This window comes from Camelus ferus, chromosome 12 (genome assembly GCF_009834535.1).
Source record: "Camelus ferus isolate YT-003-E chromosome 12, BCGSAC_Cfer_1.0, whole genome shotgun sequence".
Lineage (NCBI taxonomy): Eukaryota > Metazoa > Chordata > Mammalia > Artiodactyla > Camelidae > Camelus > Camelus ferus.
In genome coordinates, this window is record NC_045707.1 from 57024567 (window position 1) to 57050542 (window position 25976).

A 25976-nucleotide genomic window follows, 5' to 3' on the forward strand; every position below is an offset into this window, starting at 1 on the left:
TACAAAATAACATTTCCCATTTAAATTATGTGTTTCTCAAAATGTTAAGGTGTCTTATTTAAAGATTTCATTGAAACTTGGTTTCCATGGAAACCAAAAAATAGATGCACCAAGGCAGGAAACAAAGAAGATTCCTGAGTGATAAAAATTAATCTATGCATATAATTATTTTCTGTTTAATTTATTAATTATTTCTCTGGTTTGTTCTTTTCCATAGAATGTTTTAATTCAAGAATCAGAAACTTTCAGAAAGAATCTGGAAGAATCTTTACATGATAAGGTATTATGGAAGCTTACATTTTCCCCACTTTTCGATTTCACAGTGGTGAATGTTTTGTTGTAAAACAAACTTGATAAGAAATAATTTTAGGATGTTATCATTTAAAAATATTTTAGCTTTTGTATTATACATACAGAAAAGTGTACATACATAGGGAGAGTTTGACGAAATTTTACAAACCAAACACACTAAAAATTAGTATCCTGGGATTCCCCCTTTTTGTTAGCATATAATCACTACACTTATCCTAAAGGATAATCACTATCTTGACTTCTAACAGAAAAAAAAAATAATTTTGACTTTTTTTGTGCTATATATAAGTGGAATAAAATTGTATGTACTCTAGTTTGACATATTTTAGCAGAAATGTATTAAATACCTACTATGTATTAGAATTGTGCTATTTATTTGTGAACATAATTTTAGTTCTAAAGTAATCTAAAAAATTGAATTGTGGAAAGAATTTGACACATCTGACAAAGCAATGAGTTGCAGAGTAGCAGATGCCAAGTGTTAAATGAGTGAAGTAGATGATAAGAATTAGAGGTAGTACAGATAACCATATATTGCTGTTATAAAGAAGGCTTCAGAAAGCTTTAGGGAAAGGTAAGACTTTTGTAAGCCTTTCAGATACAATGCGTGTGCCATGATCACAGTTGCTTGGAGTGGGGAGGGAGTGAGTAGTGAGTTTGATATCTTAAATAATAATGGACATAACATTTTAGCTGCAATCAGTTATTCTTAGTGTAGGATATGTGATAGAATAGGCAGATAAGGACCAGATTATGAAATATTAAAAGCTGTAATTGCTAATGTCATTTCCTCCTTTCTTAGCATGTAAAATTCTTGTTAGCAATTTTGTGATTTCATTTTGCTCAGCATAGGTAAATGAAATAATATACAATCACTAACTTAAGTGACATAAATGTGTATTGAACAAATAATGGAAGGAATAGAAATGAAAAAGGGAGGGAGAGAGGGAGTAATAGAAGGAAGGAAGGGAGTGAAGGAGGGAGGGAGGGAGAGAGATCTGGCAACAGTATGGTGTATGGAAGGTACTGGAAAAGATGAGAGAATAAAGAAAAGAAAGAACAATTGTGCATTTAACCCTATTGAATGATATATATTTTGATGATAATTTTTAAAATAACTATTTAGTCCCATCGTCAGGGTGTACACATCCTTATCCTCTGAAAGATAGGACTACTAGAGAACACAATATAGCACTTAGAATATAGCATCTAATTCTTTCTGACATAGTTCAGAAAGTCTACATGAAGAAGATGACATTTTATCAGTCTCTTGAAGGCACATAGGATCTTTTTTTCCCATTTTTTTTATTGAAGTATAGTCAATTTACAATGTTATGTCAGTTTCTGGTGTACAGCTTGATACTAACTACTGTATACAAAATAGATAAACAACAAATTTATACAATATAACACAAGGAACTATATTCAATGTCTTGTAGTAACCTATAATGAAAAAGAACATGAAAAGGAATATGTGTATACATACGTATGACTGACACACATAGGATCTTAACAAATAGAGAAGAGCAGGGCAGAGGACAAAACCTATGCAATAGTGCAGAGAAAACAAAGATGGTTGACTTGCTGAGTCACCGAAAGTTTGCTGTCACTGGTATGGGTTTAAAGAACCAAGATGTGACCAGATCGTGAATTTTGGACTGGATCCTGTTATGGAATGTTATGTTATCCAAAGCTCTGTGTGCTTCTGGCAAGATCCCTAGAACCCACTCCCCAACCACCTACCCAAGTCTTGTAGCTCCAACAGTCTGCCTAAGCAACTGGCCATGCTAATCATTCCATGCTTTGCATCCTTGTTCATGTCAGTCACTAGAGGAAGCAAATCACATGTCACACTCTGAATGTCATCCCATACAGCTGAGCACACTTCCTAATCTAACCACATCTCCTGTAACTCCTCAAATTTCCACTCAGTTTGTAATTCACAATCCATTATTAGCAAAATCCTCTGTATACTCAAAGTCTTCTCTCCATGTGTCTCTTTATGATCTTGATCTCTCAAATTTGAAGTTCGTAGGACCAGCTTTGGAATTCTCTAAGTTCAGTTGCTGGTGATCTCATGGATTTAAATACCATCTATAAATTGAGCACTTCTAAATTTAGATCACCTACTGAGTTCTTTCCCCTGAGGGAGTTCAAAGGGCCAACTCAGTATCTCTATTTGGACACATAGTCATCTCAAATGTAACAAGTCAATCTTCCTAACCTCCTAAACACCACCACCACCTAACCTAGTCACCACCAGCAGCTGTCTTCTCAGTAAATCACTTCTTTCTCTTAGCTACTCAGGTTAAAAACTTTAGAGCTATTCTTGATCCTTTCCTTTATCTCACACCCCATATCCAATAGCAAATTCTGCTAGTTCTATCTTCAAAATACAACCAATACCCCTGCCATTCTCCCCATAATACCATTGTTATCCAAGCCATAATTCTCTCGCCTGTTTTTGGAAGAACAGTAATAATTTTATTTCTTCTCTGCCTCCCAATTCCATTCATGAATCCATTTCAAAGCCATCATAATGATCATAAAAATTCTCTGCTCAAAAATCCCCCAGCCATTTCCCATCTCACTATAGAATAAAACCCAAAGACTTTAAAATGATTTACAAAGTCCTTCCAGACTACCCTTCCCAAACCCTGTACCCATACTTTTCTAAGTCCATTCCCTATTAGTCTTTGTCCTTAACCACTTCAATCCAGCCACACCAGCCTCCTTGTCCTTTCCCTCACCAAATATACACTCACTAAGGGGCATTTTTACACCTACTGTCCCTTTTTTCCGATATTCTTTTTCCTAAGGTATTTTTTAACCCCTTCCCTTTCTCTAGGTCTTTACTCAAATGTCACTTTAATGGAGAGCCTTTACATGACTCTACTTTCTCCTGCCTACCAACCCAAATTGTCTACTGTCTTCTCTACTAGAGTGTAAATTACATGAGGGCAGGAAATTTGTTAGTTCACTACTTTATTTTAAAGCCTAGGACACAAGAGATACTCAATGCATATTTATGGAAATAATGAGCAAATGGATTAATAAATACAAAAAGGAATTACTGAATAATATAAAGCAAATATGTTATTTGACCATACATGTTCTTGAAAAGGATACATCTAGCAGAGGAATGTGTGGGGAAAAGAGAGAAGGTAGCAGTGCCTCTGTGGAAGCTGATGAAATAATTCAGGGACAAGGTAGAATGTGTGTAATATAGGATGACGACAGTAAGAATAAAACGGGCAGATAAGAGAAAAATTGCAAAGGCCACACTGACAAAGAAGTGTGGTGAGAAAAGACGTATGAGTCAAGTAAAATGTCAAGCCTTGGCCACTGGGAGGGGGGAAAACAACAGCAGTAGAAAATGTCTATAACGTTATCATTTATAGTTAAATGTTTATAACATTATAAAATTTATAATCATAAAAACAAAATTAAATGCTTATATGAACATTTAATTAAGGGCCATCAGATAACCTCCATCTCCATAAATTTACAGACTGAAGGTGATAATCCAATCAGAAGGTTATCAGATGCACAGATAATTGTACCAATATTAAGCAAATGATTCTAACTCATATTAGGTGATGATTTTTCCTCATCCTTTTAATCCAATTTTCCCTCTCCTTCACCCATGTGTCCTTCAATCCTTACAGGATAGTAGAAATTCTTCACTTACTATAGAAATAAGACCTTTTCTTTATTATTTATATTGCTATGCTTTCTACTCTGCATTTTGAAATAATGTGTATATAGCTGGTCATGACCTTAGCTTTCCCATATGTTTGCAAAAATTTAGGTTTGTGAATGTCAGGGAATGTAGATAAATTGATTTCTGCCATTCACATTTTCATTTTGAGGGGAAAATCACATGTATTTTACTACCATGTCTAACAATCTTTAACAAAATACATTAATCAGTTTTCCATTTTTAAAAAGCCATTAAGCTTGGTAGCTTGGTTTATCATAATTAAGTGTTGGTGGTGCTATTGACGTATGCATATCATCTAAGTAACACTTGTTTGATTTTTAGGAAAGATTAGCAGAAGAAATTGAAAAGCTGAGATCTGAACTTGACCAGTTGAAAATGAGAACTGGCTCTTTAATTGAACCCACAATATCAAGGTAACATTAAATTGAAAACTTATCTCTAGTTCACTGAAAATCAATATGACTTTCCTTATGATTTCATATCTCCTCAAATAAATAAGTACCTCCTATTGCTCAGCAAGCATTGCCCTATTTTGGCTCCTTACTGATTTACAGTTCCTACACTTAAAAATAATTCTCCAATTTAGTAATCCTTTCTTCAAATATGCAACTAAAGTATAAATTATTACCTTTTGTATTCTGCATTTAATTACATGGATGGGCATATATAAAAAAGAGCCTTAAATGAAAAAATAAAACTGTATATAACAAGATTACCTCTCATTCCAGAAAGGAGTATCAGCCATTTTCTCTATATGCAGAATGTTTTCAGTACTTAACTTTACTGAAGAAATATCATGGATTATGGTCACTTAGCATCTACCTATTTTGTTAAAGTAATTGCGATAAAGAAGGAAGGAGAAATTACACATTTAAAAAAACTTCAAGTAAATGTATTTATTCTCATCTACTTTGACTCAATACTTCATCTTGAAAAAAGTGACAAGCTTGTTTACTCTCTAGACAGATCAAACTTGATAATTCATATATAATTTTATGTGCTTAAGGTCTTTTTTAAAAACTAATAAGAAACCCTAGAGGGATTCACTCTTCTGAGTATTTATTTGATAAACAACACAATATCCTCTACCTGAAACTTTTGACCACCACAGACTTCTGGAGGTCCATTTTTCTTGGTCTTATGCTTATCCTAAGAATGTTAGCGCCACAAAAGCTGGAATTTTTGTCTGTTTTGATTACTCTGATCTTAGCACCTGGTATAAAAAAAAAAACTTGGTATATAGTAAGTATATTCTCAATAGGTATTATTGAATGAATGCATGTCTGGTAAAGCATTTTTCAGATACATAGGTAAAAAATCCTAATTTTAAAAAAATCCTAAAGGTTCTTACATTCTCTTCAATATAAGTATTAATAAAAACAAAATTCAGTATTGTGAGTATTTCCACCTTCAGTTTACTATAAGAAACACAGTTCTGCAGACATAAATACACCCAAGGAACTTTTAAATATGTAGGTCTTTAATTTTGAAAAATTTTTTTCTGAATGTTTTATTATGATTTACATATCTGAACTGATATTATTAATTCAGTGATGTGCCTTTATATCATGATGATGATAATGATGGAGAAAGATAAAAGAGCTGATCAAATATCAACAGAGTAAATACAAAGAACTAGTATTATCTAACCAACAAAGGAAATATATTTTAATAGGAAAAAATGGCCATTTCAATGTCTTTTTGACTTTATGTCTTAGAAATACAGAGTTGTAGAAGTGTTGTGTAAAAGTCTGTCATTGTGGTGAGTTTTCATGGCAGCTTAACAATGTGATATTTATCTACAATTAAGGATCATCAGGGAAGCTTGGGAACTACATACAGAACAATTATTCTCTGATATAACAGATTGTAGTAAAAACAACATGACTGAAAATTTAAAGACTGACATTCCTAAGTCTTAGACATACAATTACTAGCTATTTGATTTTGGAGAACCCAATTTTTCTTAGTAAGTTCAACTCATGTATACTTTACATGAATTGTATATAAAATCATATTTTATGACTCATAAGCTTATTTTGCAGATAAAATGAGACAAGTAAAAAAGGGTTTTTTTAAAAATAGTAAATCACATCACAAGTGTTACAGGTATTATTAAGATCGCTAATTTTGTAAGTTACCAGGTAACTGAATATTTATTCAGTAGCATTTGTTCAACATTCGTATATCTGAGTGCACACAATTGATAAAGAAACAATGAAGAAAACGAAAATGCATGAGAACTTTATGTACTAGTTTTTGATCTTACAGGTGGGGCAGCAGGAAGAGATGAGCTAAAGTGAGAGAATATCAGTAACTAACATCCTCTACTAGTATCTCATCTGAGAGGAAAGGGGATGAAGGCCTGATTTGGCTCAGCTCTGAAGAAAGGGTAGGACCTGGATGATTGGAAAGGACAATGGAGGGCATTCCAGGAAGCAGAGGGATGGGTAACAGGCTTTCCCGAAGAAAATTCATACTAGCTCTATCTATGGAAGTTCTTTTGTGAGATTATATGCAGGAGATTTGGGCGGGAAAGCTACAAGTTTCCTTGAACCGGTGACTGTGTTGTAACATATCTGCAAGTGTCTCTCAAAATATTATATAACAAGAATAATTTAAAAATTGAAATATATGGAAATATTGCCTCTGAGAGCTCACAGAGTTAAATAAGGGAGAGAAGTGAAGAATAACTGCTTTAGATGAAGTACAGGCAATGGGCTCTCCTGCAATTAGTGATGATTCAAGTCTGTTCTTTCGAGATCGATTAGGTACTTGCTACTTGTGGGACACTGTGACATGGGAGATCTAGTGATAATGGTGATGAAGAATACACGTTCCAGGTGGAAAGTGCAGGACTACGAATTTGAGGACTGTTCTAACAGAGGGAACATCAGGAGTTAGAATAGTATATGACAGTGAGACTTTAAAGCCGACTCTGAGAATGTTAACCACATAAATGTGTGAAGAGGTTATTTCAGGCAGAAAGAATAGCATACGCAAAGGTTCAAGGGAAAGAAAGTGTGAGCTTGAAGAAAATAAAAGCACAGCTGACGAAGGGAGAAGGCGGAGAGTAACTAGAAGTGAAGCTGGGAAGTAGGACGGGCCCAGGTAGAAGGCCTTGGAAGGACAGTGATGAGTTTTGAGTAGGGCATTGATGGTGCTGAGTAGGGCATCAGATCTGTGTTTCTGTTTCATGCTTTTATGAATGATCTAGAACTGCCAGATAAAACAATAAGAAAACAATACTGCTAACAATGACGAGTTATATTTTAAAACCTCTACCCTGATGTACACAGAGGCATCACCCTAGGCAGCCACAGACGAAAGGTCCCTAGAACGTTCTGAGCTGGAAAGTTCAGGCTGTGTTATAATCAACTGCATTCATTCATTGTCTTAGTAGATATGTATCAAGTCCTTATTATATGCTAGGAATACCTCCTTGAGCATATGATGGTGACTAAAATCTGATCTTTGTCTCCATGAAACATACCCTCTGCTATAAATAAAGACTGAGAGTTGTGCCATTTTATGAGTATGGCCTGGTTGGTTAGTTTTTAATAAGTGACTAATTCATAATAGAGCCATTTTGTTTGATTAAGTCTCAGGTTCACTGCTGTAAAGACAATAGCTGTCATCTCTTTGGGGGGTGAGTCCTCCGTTCATTTGCTTTAATGTCCAGTTTGGCAGAACAAGGACTTGCATCAGTTAGGTCGGTGTCTGCTAATTTTTCAGAAACCTAGACCTCACTGAACCTTTTCTAATCTTGCCACATATTTGGAGATGTTTGTCTTTGTACACAAAGAGAACTAGGGGTGAGAGCATAGTAGACCAGCAGGAGCCCCAAGTTCAAGAGAAAAACACAGCTTTAAGCATATTTCCTACTGATGGTGGATCATTTTCTAGGACAGCATGTTGCAGTTGTTATCATCATCATTATTTGTAGCAGTGAACTGAATTTTCTATAAACCTATATATAAATAACATACCTGGAGAAACCTTTACTGCCCTTTGATTATAGTGTACTTTATTATCATGTTTTTGAAAATCAGTCTGATTATTTTTTCCAGTTGGAATTTTTCAACTGTTTAATCTCTAAGCAGATTTAGGAATTAAATACACTTATCAAAAGATTTTTATCTTTTTGAAACAATGTCTTATCAAAAGCTGAAAAACTGTTCTGGTGGTATATCCTATTTTATTAAAAAAAATAAGATTATTAACCTTGGGTCAATCTGATTTTAACCTTCTCACTGATTTTCTAAATTGAAAAAATGTAATGTTGGAAAATAGATAATTCTGGGACCCAAAAAGTTTACACATTTTTTCTATTAGATTAATAAGGAATATTTAAAGTATATACAGTAATAAATAGCATATTTTGGAATATCTACTAAATAGTTCAAACTAAATAAAGTTGTCAAATGTAAGCCAGTGGATCTTAGTTGTCAACCTTAACATATTTCATTGTACTACTCCATTTAAAAATGATAGTCAATGAAAAGAAAGGTTTTTTATATTCTAAAAAGAGAAAATAAATGACCTTTGGAATGACCCTGAGACTGGAATTTCTGACATAAGCCTCTGAAGAGACTTCTAAGAGTCATGAATATTCCTCAGTTTTCTTCCTTAAAGTTTTTTTCTTTTTCCCTTGAGTTTAGATGTATTGCCAGTTAAGCAGTGGATAATGATGTGCTGCTAAGTTTAATTTTTGAAATTGGGCATATTTCATGTTTTCGATTTTTTCCAGAACTCATCTAGATACCTCAGCTGAGCTGCGGTATTCTGTTGGATCCCTGGTGGACAGCCAGTCTGACTACAGAACAACTAAAGTAATAAGAAGACCAAGGAGAGGCCGCATGGGTGTGCGGAGAGATGAGCCAAAGGTTAAATATTTATTTTAAGTCTTTGATGGTGTTAAGTAAATACACTTTCATTCTGGATAGAATTTTTATACTGTGAGAATTTTTAAAAACCAGCATTTGTATTAGTTTCAAGTGTGACACGTGACATACTTTTAAAACAAAATTTCAAGTGTAACATATGATGTATTTTTAAAACTATAACTGACGTGAAGCTTCTACCACATGCTAGAAGTTGAATTCAGCATGTCCCAAGATTTTACTCACATAACCTTATGAATTGAGTACTATTTTTGTACTAATTTCAGATATGAAAAGATTGAAGCTCAGAAATTGTAAGTGTTCAACATTACACAGCCAGCAATGTGATAGAGTCAAAACTTGAGCCTGTATTGGTGTCATTTCAAATCCCGTGGTTTTATCCATTATGCCATAATTCCAAACAAATGGACTTCTGGTTTGCTTGAGCACTTAAGCAATGGCATTCATAATTGTTAATTACAATTAAGTAAATATTTAAATAATAATTACTATTTTAATAACACTTTGAGGAAATTGAGAAGTGTCTGTAGAGAACTGTCCATGATAAAATGCAGTGCCAGCCTTTCATTCAGTCAATGACTTAAAATCTATAAGCTATGTGTGTTGAGTAAGTTTATGGTTGCATTTCATAGAGAGGTAATATTGTTCCTTTATGTCCTAAGTATAGTTTGTTATCCTCAATCTCTTTTATGTGTCCAAAATACTAGGTAACCTACGTGTCCTTATTTGTACAGGTTCTTGACACCCTTTGTGTTTTAATTGGCACCTACATGTCATGTACAGATTAAACCCTCATTGTAGGCCTTTAATGTTTTTTGAATGGATAAGTAAATAAATGAACAATGAAGAATGAATAGCAACAAAGAAATCTTTCTCATTTGTATGTGACAAATAAATCAGGGCGCTTAACACTAAAACAATTTGTAACACGACTGCTTATTCAGATCCTCAAATCTTAAATAAACACTCAGGGAAATATCATGTAGTCCCACCAGAAGTCATTTTATATCATCACGAATATGAAAACCAATTTTTTACAAAGCAGAAAACTCTAGGGCCTCTCTCTTACTCTAAACCGTCTCCTACTTTCAGGTCACAGCTTGAAAAACACTGTTATTCAAGACTTTCATTCCCATGGAGGATTTATTATACTATTTTAAAAAATATACTCATGAAAATTAGTATGCCTTGGGCTTAAGAAATCAATGAGGCATTTAAGTGACCAGAGCAGTGGAGGTGAAATTAAATTGCTTTGCAATATTTCTATTAATACCTTGTTAGAATATTGGGGAAAGAATTCTTGTGTAATTTGTTGTGTGATAATATTTGTAGTCTCAGCCTATAATAAAAAAGTCTAGGTAAGACTAATTAGTACAAGAGATGGAAATGCTTAAGTACAAGTGAATAGAGAGTGTTACATTTAGAAATGAGGAAACATGTTACAGACATAGATGCTTTAAAGTAATTGCTAGCTTGAATTGAGGTTGAACTAAAAAATCATGCAGAAGTTTATCATCTTTATTCCTTTCAAAATCTCGATGTTTATGCTGAAAATTAGTACCTGCCATTATTTAAGATATCAAGAAACTATTTCATTGAAGTGACAAATGAAAATGTTAATAATCAGTTGTACTTTTGCCAGGCAAGCTATGTGTGCTTTTAATTTTTATTTTCAGAATAGTGCTTTGATAATAAGCAATATGATAAATACTGTAATTGTTCATTTACCATCCAGGTGAAATCTCTTGGGGATCATGAGTGGAACAGAACTCAGCAAATGGGAGTGCTAAGCAGCCACCCTTTTGAAAGTGACACAGAAATGTCTGACATTGACGATGATGACAGAGAAACGATCTTTAGCTCAATGGATCTTCTCTCTCCAAGTGGTCATTCTGATGCCCAGACTCTCGCCATGATGCTTCAAGAACAACTGGATGCCATCAACAAAGAAATCAGGTGAGTTCAGTTATCGCTGATGGTCCCAAGGGTTTCGAAGAGCTTGATTCTAAAAGTGTGATCATCAGATCAGAAGCATTGGTGTCATCAGTGGGGCTTACCAGAACTGCAGAATCACTCCACACTTCACCCCACAGCTACAGAATCAGAATATTGTCACAGATTTCCAGGATAAAATTAGGACAGCCTTTGTAAGAAACATACATGAAAAAGGTACAGACTAATGATTGATATTAGAGAAATATGAAAGAATGAGGTAAAGGAAGTAGCTGATGAATTTTAAAGCTCTTTTAAAATAAAAATTTACTGTTTAAATGATATTTGTGGTGATAAGGTACATACCTAACGTAATTTAACCCTGCAGTAAAAGTACTAAATAATATGCAAATTAATGTGCTGCCAGCTCCTAAAAAGTATTTAAACCTTGTAGTGAAATTAACTATGACTGAATTATTTCATTGTAGATATGAAAAAATATATTATCACCATACATACTAGATGGTGGATAATAGATGGTTTCCAAAGAATAGTTAACATTATAGAGTTGAAATTGTATAACTTAATATTTCAAACTTTGAGTGTTGTCACTATGATGATTTCAATTTGAATTTAATACTTTCATGAATCCCAATGATATTAATAGTCTTTATCTGTCATTAATTTGGCTAATACCATTGAGGAACCCAACTGAGTCAGGTGGATTTACTTTCTTTAGAACATCAAGAAACTGTTTTCAACTTTCCTTTTTTTTAAAACTGATGAAAAGTTTTTTACTATTCTGAACACCCCTATTATTTTTTCTGGCCCTCGCTAAATCTGTTGGCCTCTTAATATGATTCAGATTACCTAGTTCCTTGCTATCATCACCCTATTGCATATTACAATTTTTTCTCAAATGGATGACCATAATAGTTTCTATTTGGTCTCTTTGTAGTACATGGACTCCCCATCTAGTCCAAACTAACATCACAGTCAGAGCAGACTTTCCAAAACCCAAGTGTGCTGATATAATTTCCCTGTTTCAAACACATCAGTTGCTCTTTAGATAAAGAACAAAGTCCTTCATGTGGTCCACAATGCCCCACCTCGTCAACATTCTCTTCCCCTTCACTTGCAGACTCAGTGTCCCATTACATGTGACTTCCAGTTCTCCCAATACCCATGCTCTCTCCTTTGCTCTTGCTGTTCCTTTCTTCTGGAATATTCTCCTTAGTCCACACACTTCCCCACCTTTACTCTTACCCACCACGAACAGCTCTGCCAGTCGCTTCTTCAGTTCATTTTACTGTCGTCCTTCAGTCCTTCAGTTCTTTACCTTCACTAGATCATTAGAGAGAAACGTTATCTGGTTTTGCTTATGGTTTTAATTCCAAATCTTAGCATTTTGCTTGATAAACAGAAAGTGCTTCACAAATATTTGATTACTGTATACATATTAAAAATAACATAGAACATCTTTTCCAACTAAAGAACACTTTCTAATGCTGTGAAGATAATTGTTAAACTCATTGAATGGATTTGAAATCAAGTGTGTATCTCGGTGATATTTATTTTCACCAAAAGCATATACACACACCCTCCAGAACAACCTACATCTCCCCAGGGGCTCTTAGCTTTGTGACATTAGGGTGGTGATTCCCAGTCACAATCTTGGCCTAGACTGACCGATACTCAGATAATGTGTTCAAACTAATGTCCTTCAGTATGTTTCCTCCCTGTCTCCCATAATGTATTTAATATGGCTGATTTGTAAAATATTAAGAAGTACATGAAATTTGAGTACATACTCACTGCTCAAAAAAAAAAAAAAAAAAAGCACCTTGTTAAAAAGCTGTGGTGATCTGCTAACACCAACCAGAATTTACCTCTGGGTAAGATTGTTCTTTTTTTTCTCATGAACAAATTTAACTGTTAAAACAATGCCTCTTCTCTGGCTTCTTCACAGTTCACTGATGCACATTACTTCAAGCTCATTTGCCACCACAATGTTTATTCATCTGTTCATCTATAGTTAGCTACTGTTTTGCCTGCCTTATTTTTGTAGTTTTATTTGTCCTTTCATCCTTCTCTGTGATTCCTAAGGGAATTCCTTCTTAACACAGTAGGACTAAAAGGAACATGTTTTGTTGCTATTTTCTTTGCCTTCCATGTTAACATCAGGATCCTACAAATCAACGGGTAGTCAGTTATTTTTACAAAAAAAAAAAAAAAAAACCTGAACATCTAGGTAGCATTGGATTTATTATTTGATTAGACTCCAATCTACCATTTACTCAAGTAGTTCCTCTAGGTTTGACTTCCCTTTACAATTAATAGAATACTTAGAGTTAATAACCACGTGTTTTTGTTTTTGTTTTTTGTACAGCAGAGCTATGTTGCCTCTCAACAGAATGTTTTTCTGAAGGAGTCATTTCCCACTAATCATTTTAAAAGTACAAAATTATTTTTTTTTGAAAGAGGAGGCAGTTTTTCCATTGGAATGTGTTTTAAAACATTAATGATGTTGTGCTGTTACTTGATTAAATCATCCTTGGGATTCTGATCTTTGGTAAAGTTAAAATGCACCCATGAAAATAAACTTCAAAGAACAATTCATATTCTTTGTGAAAGTGAAAAATTATAATTAAGAATAGATATGCCTCTTAGTATTTTTATTGACCTTGTTTTTTATAGTAGTTTAAGGTTAACAGCAAAATTGAGGGAAAGTACATAGATTTCCCATATTCCTCTTGGCTCCGAACATGTATATAGCCTCCCCCGCCATCAACATCCTTCACCAGAATGGTATATTTGTTACAACTGAGGAACTTACATTGACACATCATATCACTCAAAGCAATAGTTTACATTATGGTTCACTCTTGGTGTTGTACATTCTATGAGTTTATAAAATGTATTATGATATGTATTTATCATTATGATATCATACAAAGTATTTTCACTGCCCTAAAAATTCTCTGCACTCTGCCTATTCATCCCTCTCCCCTTCCCCAACAGTGACAACCACTGATCTTTTTACTTTCTCCATGGTTTTGCCTTTTCTAGAGTGTCATATAGTTGGAATAATACAACACATAGCCTCTTTAGATTGGCTTATCTCATTTAGTCATATGCACTTAACATTCCTCCATGTCTTTTCATGGCTTGGTAGCACATTTCTTTTTAACGCTGAATATGATTCCATTGTCTAAATGCTCCAGTTTATTTATCTGTTCATCTAGTGAAGGACATCTTGGTTGTTTCCAAGTTTGGGCAATTATGGATCAGGTTGCTCTAAACATCCGTGTGCAGGTTTTTGTGTGGGCATATGCTTTCAACTCCTTTGGTTAAATACCAAGGAGCACAGTTACTAGATTATATAGAAAGAATATGTTTAGGTTTATAAGAAACTTCCACATTTTTCCAAAGTAAATATGTAAAAAGAAAACTTTGCAGGGATCCTTGAAGTTAGCGTTATATATCATAAGAAATCACAGTAAGTCGTTTGTAGTTAAGAGGAAAATATCTCAAGATATTTCTAACCCCCATTTTTCAAACAAACTGTACTGATACACAGTTTTATTGTAACAGTATGCAAAATGTGTATAGGTTCAACTCAAAGAGGATCTTTAAGCAACCAAGCGAAAGTTCTTTACTCTTTGTGTCTTTGTAATAACTAATTTATACATATTCTTGAAGCTTCTCCCCATTTAAAAAAAAAAAGAGTAATAGTGCTTTGTCTTCTCAAAAGCACTTATATCAACATTATTTTTTTTAAGTTTAGACTATCTATCATCTCCACATTATTAAATTGCTTGGTGCTTATTTAAAGGCACCTTAGCTAAATTGGCATTGATGATGAAAAAGATTCAGGGTTTTATTTGGCCAAATGATAATTATGAATGAGCATTTATCAAGGATTCTATCAATTATACATTTTCATGGGTAGGAAGTATGATTCAATGATTTTGTTGAGATTTGAGTTTCTAAAAGTCTCATTGACTGGTTCCTGGATTTAAATATAGGATTAGGATTCGTGGCAGAAATTAACTAGACAGGCAAGGTTTTAAAAGAGTTTTAATGGTGGGTAATATAGAAAAGAGGTCAACCTGCAAGTGGGGAGGAATTATATATCATTTGAAAAGAAGGATTTTCTAAATTTCAGCCAAGAAGCCTCTGGAATTTATTGAAAGTTATAATACCTAGAGAAAAAAAAAGAAAATATTAGATTTGATGTAAAATGTTTGCAAAACATTTATTTATTTATTTTGTGATTTCCAATTAACATTATAACAGTGTATAATGTATCAAAATTAAACTGTATCTTTCAGGCTAATTCAGGAAGAAAAAGAATCTACAGAATTACGTGCTGAAGAAATTGAGAATAGAGTGGCTAGTGTGAGTCTGGAAGGCCTGAATTTAGCGAGGGTCCACCCAGGTACCTCCATCACTGCCTCGGTTACAGCTTCTTCGCTGGCCAGTTCATCTCCCCCGAGTGGACACTCAACGCCAAAGCTCACCCCTCGAAGTCCTGCCCGGGAAATGGATCGGATGGGAGTCATGACACTGGTATGATATGTCCAGCGACCCGTTGCCCCCATTAGTTTTAATACTACATTCCCTAAAATGTGTTGGATGTTTATTCTAGTCTAAAAGCTTTCTGTGTGTTTTGTTTTCTTTTTTTCTCAACAACCCTGTGCGGTGGGTACAAATAATAATCGCGCTATGAGATGAGGAAATGTAGCCTACATAGGTAGAACTTCCCAAGGTCACGTAATAAATAAAAGAGCAGATCTAAATATCACGTCAGAAATCTCACTTACCTAAACCATTAAGCACGTTTTTACTGATGATATCTTGATGAAATAAATTTGGACTGGACTTTTTTAACACAAATGAAATATAAGAAGTATCTATAATAATTGCTTCAACATATCAATGCAGAATGGTATAATTTTATAATATACATAATATAATTTTAGAAGAAGAGCTATCAACAACAGTAGCAATTTCCCAGTCGTGTTTTGTAATTTCATGTCAACATTTTCATCCTTCTTTATTCTTTATTTTATTTATCTTCATTTGGGGTTAAAAGTTGGAAATCTAAATTAAGAAGTACCCTTAATATAATAGAGAAAAAAATCAAAGTGCTCCTTGCTAAAAAATTAATATAGAAAAACTTCTAGAAAATATGTGTGAGATGACTACTGAATGCTATAATGTTTAGTTATTTGATTCTCATGATAACACTTGAAAATCTTAGGGCATTATCTCAGTAGAGAGCAGAGGTAACTGAAATGTTGAAAGTATAAGTTAATTGTCCATGTTCAACACAGCTAATAAAGTGGAACTGGATTTTTCTTCAAATTCACTAACTGAAAAGCATATACTATTCTGGGGCTTTTTTTTTTCTGTGATTACTTGGAAATATGTTGAAATGACAACAGTAATGAAGGTTTAAATATTCTAAACTGTTATGGAGGTAAAATTCTATGTTTTTGTAATGAGTATTAAAACTATTATTATTAAAACTAAAATTCCAATTAAAAATAAAAGTTTAGGGATAGAGATTAATTAAATTTAAAATAGGTCAAACAATACTTTATACACTAAAAAATCTAGCACAAATATAACAAATGGAAGGGAAATTAGTAATACTATAGTGGAGTATGAAGTGTATATAGTGTTTCTGGTCAGGAGGCTGTGAAGCTGTTATAAAAAGTGTCACAAAGCCTACATCTGTGTGTGTGTGTTTGTGTGTGTGTGTGTGTGTGTGTATGCATATGTGTGTGTGTGAGAGAGAGAGAGATATCAAACAGCATATCTGCCCAAAGGAGGCCCAGGGCCCTGCATAGATGATTTAAAAGAAAGTGTTTATAAACTATATACACATGCATTGGATCTTCATTTACACATGATCTTCTTCACTCCTGTCTATATATTCTTAGGAGGATATATTATAGTCCCATATGTATCTCTGGCTCCCTCACTCCTTATGAGCTCTGTATTCCTTAAGATCCATGTTTCACATCTCATGTACACATGATCCCATCATTAAGACCTGCCCCAACCCATGCCATCTAGAAAGTTTCCTCTCTAAAATAACTCCCTGGAGGAATGCTTTTACAATGGTTAAAAGACATTTACTTAGAAAATAATGGAGTGGAAAAAAAGAGAAAGTTACATTATAGATACTATTTAAACTTGTAAAATGGTCAAACGGTAATCATTAATTAGTTCTGTTTTATGTTGCTTTTATTACTGCCAATCACAGCCAAGTGATCTAAGGAAACATCGGAGAAAGGTACTGTACATTTCTTTTACATGATTATTAATTGAATATTGTTTTCTCTATGAAAGCTTTAAAAGTGTATTTCCTCTAACTGAAGCATTGTGTTAACATAAAAAAGAATTTAAGTGTTTTTGAATTGTTTAAATATGATCGTAAGAGCTACTGTCTCAAAATAAAATTGTTTTTGCTTTCTAGATTAATGATTAGACTATGGGGACTAAATGTCCTGATTTTCCACAAAATTCTTAGACCTCTGTTGGTAGAATTAATTTACTGTCAATACATGAACAATGCTGCTTGTTTTAAAATGTAGGTTTTACCACTGTTCAGATATGTGAGACCAACAGATCAAGAAACAACTGCTAACTAAACCATACCTTTTACTCATGCTTCCCAAAAGGAGGGGCATGCCATGCTAGGCCAGGCCAAGGGGAAGAACCAGGGTGGGTCAGGAGGCAGAAAGAGTAAGGGAAAAGCATGGGTGGGAATCTTTTTTGTTGTGGGAAAGAAAAGGCTTGGTAAACACTTAAGATTAGCTAGTTCGAACAATTTTAGTGGGTCCTAGTATATAGGGGCTTTCTGTAGTTGTCTGATACCTGGCCTGGAATGATTAAGGCAGAGGAATATTGCCTCCTGGAGTGCTGAGAGCCAGATAGAGAAGACGGTTTGAAGTACTTGTCCAGACTGGTTGCTTTGCACATGGAAGGCACACTCAAGGAAAGTAGTGTGCTACCTCTATGAATTAGCTAGCTATTGGAGGGGCATTATCGCCTGTGTTTCCATGGCCCCAGGTGCCACAGCATCAAAAATACAGAAAATATAATTAATATACTGCTTTTCCTGCCTGGAATTAAGCCAAGAGAACAAATACTGGATATGGGAAACAAAATGGACTGCAATTCTGATTCACAAAATGACATGTTAGATAATTGAGAACTGCAGAGCTCAGACTCATGGGATATCAGATGGGAAAGATTTCAAAGATTCAACCTACTATCCAATGCATCAGTCCATTTTTCAGCATCTTCAAAATGTGGTAGTCAGCCTATGCCCAACTTCTGGAATGAGAGAATATTTTCTTTATAAATTAAGGGAATTCATATTATGCCTACATGACCTAGATCATTTAAATTTTCTTTTTCTTTCCCTGAGCCACCGTCTATCTTCTTTTAGTATCTTCCTGACACTACTAGTTAGTTCTCAACTGTCAAATTTACCATGTATAATGTTGTTATTATTTGTCTTTGACTTCCTCCACCACTTAAAAGGATTAGACTTGGAATATAGAAATAAATCTGAGTAGATGATGTAAAAGTATTTCAGTGAGTGTAAGAAAAAAAATCAAAAAGAAAAGTCCTGTGCAGAAATATAGCCTTAGGTAATTAAGGGAGTAAATAGATGATTGGTAAGAAAGGTAGGTCACGGAAAGATCACAAACTAAAATTTGTTGTATATCAGGGTAAGGAGTTACATGCATGATTTTACTTGCACTTCAAAAGAACACATTAAACTAAGCATTATCACTTCCATTTTACTGTTGAGGAAATTTAATCTTAGATCAGGTAAGTAATTAGCACGTATTGTTCAACAAATAAAAGAAGCCAGGATTCACATCCATCTCTGATTCCAAAGTCTTTCTCCTCTACTTTGTTTATATAGGGTGAGCTCTAAGAAATGGTTCAGAGAAATGGTTTGTGTATGATTTTTTTAAAGAGCCGTTGTTTTGAAAGTTGGCCTAATATGACTGGCAGTGTGGAGACAGGAGGGCATTTTAGAAGAGGGTGTTTCAGGAAAAAAAAAATCTGGAAACAGAAGTAATTGAGCCTAGCAGAAACAATTGTGGAAAACAATCATGGTTAGATCATGGAACTGTGAAAATATAAGTACATATTAGGAAGAGTTACAAACACACTTTATGAATTTAGATAAGATGTGAGCTTAGAAGGGGTTTTCCATAGTGTTGACCTGCTGAAAGCAGTTCTTGAAAAATATTCTTCTGGTGGCATTATGCTAATTGAAATGGAGAGAGAAGATCCTATTAAGATGCCTGCATAAGATTTTAAAAGTAATCTAAGCTGGAATGACAAGAGCCCAGAAAAACAATTTCATTAAGTTTCTTCAAGGCGTGAAGTCTTTATCATATATAAACACATTTATGCCAAACAGCTTAATATAGAAGCACACAAGAAGCTGTGAAAACGTAAGACGAGAACACAGCTTAAAATTTTTAGCTATAACCATATAACTTTTCTATAACCATAGAACTTTTTCATCAGAACTTCTAGAACCATATATCTTTAAGCTATGCTTTCCACAATCTCTCTCTCTATATATATATATATACATACACATACTTATGTATATATACAAATGCACAATGATGCTATGAAAAAAAATGCAGTGTTGTTTTTAAAAATATCTTTATTGATTGTACAATCAACTTGATTGTTGAAAAGTCTTATTTTAATATAGTTCTACATGTCTACCCCTGACAAAATTTATGGTATCCTGAATTGTTCTGGACTCTGAATTAAATTCTGTAAAAGAATCCTTTCTATCCAGTCTTTTAATGGTGTTTTGTGTGCCTTTGTTAATTTGCCCATGAGAGGTAGTAAAATGAAAAAGTTTGCAGACATTATGTTCTTACCTTTTATTATTCTCACTGTAAAATTAAAGACTTTTTCCCTATAAACTGCAACTTTTTTAAACATCTTGAAACACATCTTGAAAAAATACTTTATCTGATAAAGTTATATTTTGTCAACTTCTCAGTTCAAAAATCTCCCACTTAAAAATTGTTCATGTTATGATAACCTAGATTGGCAATTTTTAGTGAATTAGCTCCATTATGTGTTCAATAACTTTTTGTAAAGTGTTTACATTCTAATATATTGAAATGGATACCAAGGTAGCGTGAATCATAGTCATTGGATATTGATCTGTGATGTTTATTTACTCTTAAATAATATTGTTGTGTAGTCAGTCCTTATGTGTGTGGGGGGGGGTCTGTATTTAAACTGCAGTGTATTCAGTTTTAAACAGTTATGAAATTCACGCTGTTTAGTAATGTGAATTTATATATGAAAGACCTATACACCCCCATGTCTCTTGTTTTATTTTTATTAGAATTACTCAAATAGCTTTGCTGTAATGATTCTCCATTTTCATCATTTTCAGTTGAAATTTAGAAAGAGTTCATCTGAAGGTATTGTTTTTGCTTCTAGATTGCAGTAGTAGAAGAAGATGGTCGGGAGGATAAAGCAACAATTAAATGTGAAACTTCTCCTCCCCCTACCCCTAGAGCCGTCAGGATGACTCACACCCTCCCTTCTTCCTACCACAATGAGGCTCGGAGGTACGGCTCTTCCAGCACACTGCGCATTGTATATTCTCCTTCCAAAACTATTCTTCTTTTCAGTGTTACCAAATAGACTGCTTAAACATTTATATAAAAATTTTAACTTGAGCTATAATTCTCCATTAGGATATTTATTGTCCTGCTGTCTCTCCACAGTATCACTGGTGAAAAAAAAATTTTCATTCGGAGATCAAATTTCTTAGTTTCAAAATTAACTGTATATTTATGGTCTTGTTACTAGCTAATATACCTTTTCTATTTTTAGCAGGTATTTCCTATTAAAATGGAGTCAGGCTACAGGAAGGACTTATTAGGAATAGTCACAAAAAACTAAAGGGATTCTAAATAAATTTGACTTCTAGGGTAAGGATAATTAAGGTCTGAAAAGTTTATGATTCCACCCCAACTACTTTAAACAGACATGTGTGTCCGTCACCCTACGGGTGCTGCTGTTGCCAGCTGACAACTCTTCCTTGGAAAGGAAAAACACATTCACCAGAATATTCAAAGAAAAGATGAATTTACGTGGGGAAATACCCCATTGGTCATAGCAATTCTTCATACTGTCTAAAAAAAACTGAAGCAGATCTCTGTAGTAATTAATGGCATAAATATATCTAAACATGCAATTTACATCTTAAATGTATGTTTGTCCACTGTCATCAATTACAACCTCTCTGAACACATAACTGATATAACATAATGACTTAATGATTAATACTTTAAGTAAGACTCTATCTTCTAAAAAGTATGTTTTACAACAAACGTTTTTGCAAGCTGAGTTTTCTGTTCCAGCAGACATTTTTTCTTTCTGTTTTGTTTATTTTTGATTTCTAATGCGAAAAAAAGGTTATTCTAGCTTCAAAATATATACTTCCTCCACTCTCAAAAAAAAAAGAGTAAATTATATTGTAACATAGGAAAAGCAGTAGCTTTTAGAGTTTAGAGAATGTGAACTCAGATTAATTAAGTAAAGTCAAATAATTCATCATGATATTGTCAAAGTAACAGCTGTTAAAAAAAAAACTAACAGTAACATCATTGAACTTGTCCTATTAGTACAGTGTCAAACACATTCAGCAGGGAATAGAAACTAAATCAAACTGGAAGTCATTTCAACTTATCATGTTCTTAAAAGAATACCTGATTGTGCCCACCCAGGGATGCAAAAAAAAAAAAAAAAACCCACACAAAAAAACCCCTGAGAACTGTAAGAAAAAATATGCAGTGATTTGCTGGGGTATATGATTTGTTTCTTCAAAATCCCACCCAGGTAATTTAAAATTCAATGAATTATGCCCCAAAACTGAGAGAGAGAAAGATGGCTAGAGAAAAATCCAGTAAAACCATGACCTAGAATAGAAGCATAAACTTTCTTAGTTATAATTAAATTTATTGTCATAGGTCGTTATGCTCAGATCCATAAAAAAGAATAAAATAATGCCATTTGCAGCAACATGGATGAAACTAGAGATTATCATATTAAATGAAGTAAGTCAGACAGAGAAAGACAGATACCATATAATATCACTTATATGTGAAATCTTTAAAAAAATGATATAAACCTTATTTACAAATCAAAAATAGATTCACGGGCATAGAAAACAAACTATGGTTACCAAATGGGGAAGGGCGGGGGAGGGATAAATTAAGAATTTGGGATTAACAGATACACATCACTATATATAAAATAGATAAACAGCAAGGACCTACTGTATATAGCACAGGTAACTGTATTCAATTTCTTGTAATAACATACAATGGAAAAAAATATGAAAAGAAAAAATATATATGTATGTATATATGTAACTGAATCACTTGGCTGTACACCTGAAACTAACATTGTAAATCAACTACACTTCAATAAAAAACTTCAAAAAAAAAAAAAAAGAAAAAGGTAAAGGGTCAAGGGCTAAATTATAGAAGGTCATTTAACATGTACTTAATAAACCAACTTATGCCCATTGATTAGTTTGAGATTGTACAAAAAGTAAGGGAAAAATTATTTGGAAGAAAATAGAAATTTTTCTAGAGAAAATTTGGGAGCTCAGTTCCCTCAGGATAAGGAAATCATACTTGAATATGCTTAAGAAGAAACCTGGGAAGAAAAGGAGAAAATAACATTCAGAGTCTACTTATTCCTCTTTTTGTAGTTTTATAAAGGAATTAAGTCTTGTGTACCTTGTGGATGTTGCATCAAAGCAAGCATTTTGCCCTCTTTTATGTTTTGCAGTAGTTTATCTGCCTCCCTTGAGCCCGAAAGCCTTGGGCTTGGCAGTGCCAACAGCAGCCAAGACTCTCTTCACAAAGCTCCCAAGAAGAAAGGAATCAAGTCTTCAATAGGACGTTTGTTTGGTAAAAAAGAAAAAGCTCGACTCGGGCAACTCCGTAAGTGTGCTTCTGTTTGACTTCCCACTGCCACTCATGTTCCGCACTTTTTAGTATCCATCTGTTTTTCATTTCATTTTTTTTCCTAGCTGACAAATTTTCTATTTTAATCAGCTTTTTAAATCCAACGTAGCTAAATAATGCTTGACAGAAGTTTCAAGGAAGAATATTGTAAAACTTTTGGTCCTTTTGACTTCTCTGTTAATAACAGTACTAGAATTCATTTAATGTTAACACTGCGATAGACATAAGGACCCTCTGAGTCCAGTGTCATTACTGTCATCCTTAATTATTGATGAGTAAATAATATATTAGTAATTTGCAGAGCTGAAACATTCATCATAGGGCTATGTTTCAAAACTAGCTTAAAACCATTGAGTGTACTGCATAGATGTGTATGAGAGCTTAGCTATGTGAATTTAAAAGCTTTTCTGTTGAAAAAATTCATAAACCCACAAAAAATTTAAAAAATATATTTTTAGGTCAAAGCATTATAATATGAAGTACTTAAAATGTAAAAGACAAGATTTCTTTGTTTTACACTATCACAACTTTCCACTAACAAACTATAACATGTTGGTGGGGGGACAGAGGAAGGAATAGGGCAACAGGGATTGTGTTAGAATTAATCATAGGTTAATTGAATACAAATATAGATCAGTACATTTGAAATAACCCTAGGTAAATATATAAATACATCAGTAGGTTGACAGATAAATGGATAGATGGATGGATGAATATACAGATAAATATATATCAATATATAGTCTAAAACAAAAAGAATATGTGAAGTAAGTTTCCTGAAATGATGATATTAAGACCCCACCCTTTTTTTTTTTTTTTTTTTTTTGGTGTCTTCCTACATATTTATTTTTCCTCCTGAAATCTCTTTTCATCATCTTGGTTATTTGTGATTGCATCTTCATTTTCCCTCCTCTTCTCCTTCTATTTATTTATTTATTTTTAACATTTTGTATTGATTTATAATCATTTTACAATTGCAGTGTAGAGCACAATTTTTCAGTTACACATGAACATGCATATATTCACTGTCACATTTTTTTCTCTGTGATCTACCATAAGATCTTGTATATATTTCCCTGTGCTATACAATATAATCTTGTTTATCTATTCTACATTTTGAAATCCCAGTCTATCCCTTCCCAACCCCCACCCACTTGGCAACCACAAGTTTGAATTCTATGTCTATGAGTCTGTTTCTGTTTTGTATTTATGATTTGTTTGTTTTATTTTAGATTCCACATATGAGCGATCTCATATGGTATTTTTCTTTCTCTTTCTGGCTTACTTCACTTAGAATGACATTCTCCAGGAGCATCCATGTTGCTGCAAATGGCATTATGTTGTCGGTTTTTATGGCTGAGTAGTATTCCATTGTATAAATATAGCACCTCTTCTTTATCCAGTCATCCATTGATGGACATTTAGGCTGTCTCCATGTCTTGGCTATTGTAAATAGTGCTGCTATGAACATTGGGGTGCAGGTGTCATCCTGAAGTAGGGTTCCTTCTGGATATATGCCTAGGAGCGGGATTCCTAAGTCATATGGTAAGTTTATTCCTAGTCTTTTGAGGAATCTCTCTACTGTTTTCCACAGTGGCTGCACCAAACTGCATTCCCACCAGCAGCGAAGGAGGGTTCCCTTTTCTCCACAGCCTCTCCAGCATTTGTCATTTGTGGATTTTTGAATGATGGCCATTCTGACTGGTGTGAGGTGATACCTCATTGTAGTTTTGATTTGCATTTCTCTGATAATTAGTGATATTGAGCATTTTTTCACTTGCCTTTTGATCATTTGTATTTCTTCCTTGGAGAATTGCTTGTTTAGGTCTTCTGCCCATTTTTGGATTGGGTTGTTTATTTTTTTCTTATTGAGTCGTATGAGCTGCTTATATATTCTGGAGATCAAGCCTTTGTCAATTTTATTTGCAAACATTTTCTCCCATTCCGTAGGTTGTCTTCTTGTTTTCCTTATGGTTTCCTTTGCTGTGCAGAAGCTTGTAAGTTTCATTAGGTCCCATTTGTTTATTCTTACTTTTATTTCTATTGCTTGGGTAGACTGTTCTAGGAGAACATTTTTGAGATGTATGTCAGATACTGTTTTGCCTATATTTTCTTCTAGGAGGTTTATTGTATCTTGTCTTATGTTTAAGTCTTTGATCCATTTTGAGTTTATTTTTGTGTATGGTGTAAGAGAGTGTTCTAGTGTTCTAGCTTCATTGCTTTACATGCTGCTGTCCAGTTTTCCCAACACCATTTGCTGAAGAGACTGTCTTTATTCCATTGTATATTCTTGCCTCCTTTGTCGAAGATTAGTTGACCAAAGATTGTGGGTTCATTTCTGGGCTCTCTGTTCTGTTGCATTGGTCTGTGTGTCTGTTTTTGTCAATACCATGCTGTCTTGATGACTGTAGCTCTATAGTGTTGTCTGAAGTCAGGGAGAGTTATTCCTCCAGCCTCTTTCTTTCTCTTCAGTAATGCTTTGGTCTAGTAATTCTAGGTCTTTGATGGCTCCATATAAACTGTATTATGATTTGTTCTAGTTCTGTGAAATATGTCCTGGGTAATTTGATAGGGATTGCATTAAATCTGTAGATCGCCTTGGGCAGTGTGACCATTTTAACTATATTGATTCTTCCAATCCAAGAGCATGGGATAGCTTTCCATTTTTTAAAGTCTTCTTTAATTTCCTTTATCAATGTTTTATAGTTTTCTGTGTATAATTCTTTCACCCTCTTAGTTAGATTTATTCTTAGGTATTTTATTACTTTGGGTGCTGTTTTAAAGGGGATTGTTTCTTTACTTTCTGTTTCTGTTGATTCATCGTTAGTGTAAAGAAATGCAACTGATTTTTGAACATTAATCTTGTAACCTGCTACCTTGCTGAATTCTTCAATCAGCTCTAGTAGTTTTTGTGTGGACCTTTTAGGGTTTTCTATATATAGTAACATGTCGTCTGCATATAGTGACACTTCTACCTCTTCTTTTCCAATTTGGGTCCCTTTTATTTCTCTCTCTTGCCTGATTGCTGTGGCTAGGACT

The 25976-nt window shown here is 33.9% G+C and overlaps 1 protein-coding gene across 2 annotated transcripts in view; it reads left to right on the plus strand.

Annotated features, from left to right (window-relative positions):
* The window catches only part of PPFIA2 (PTPRF interacting protein alpha 2), a 389252-nt gene that overhangs the window by 305179 nt on the left and 58097 nt on the right, over nt 1-25976 (plus strand). For both annotated transcript variants that reach the window (XM_006189282.3, XM_032493818.1), the window contains exons 13-20: nt 218-280; nt 4358-4449; nt 8787-8922; nt 10676-10896; nt 15207-15444; nt 17150-17179; nt 20392-20522; nt 22759-22913. In XM_006189282.3, coding sequence (XP_006189344.1) covers nt 218-280; nt 4358-4449; nt 8787-8922; nt 10676-10896; nt 15207-15444; nt 17150-17179; nt 20392-20522; nt 22759-22913 — 1066 coding nt within the window. The remainder of the gene's footprint in view (nt 1-217; nt 281-4357; nt 4450-8786; nt 8923-10675; nt 10897-15206; nt 15445-17149; nt 17180-20391; nt 20523-22758; nt 22914-25976) is intronic.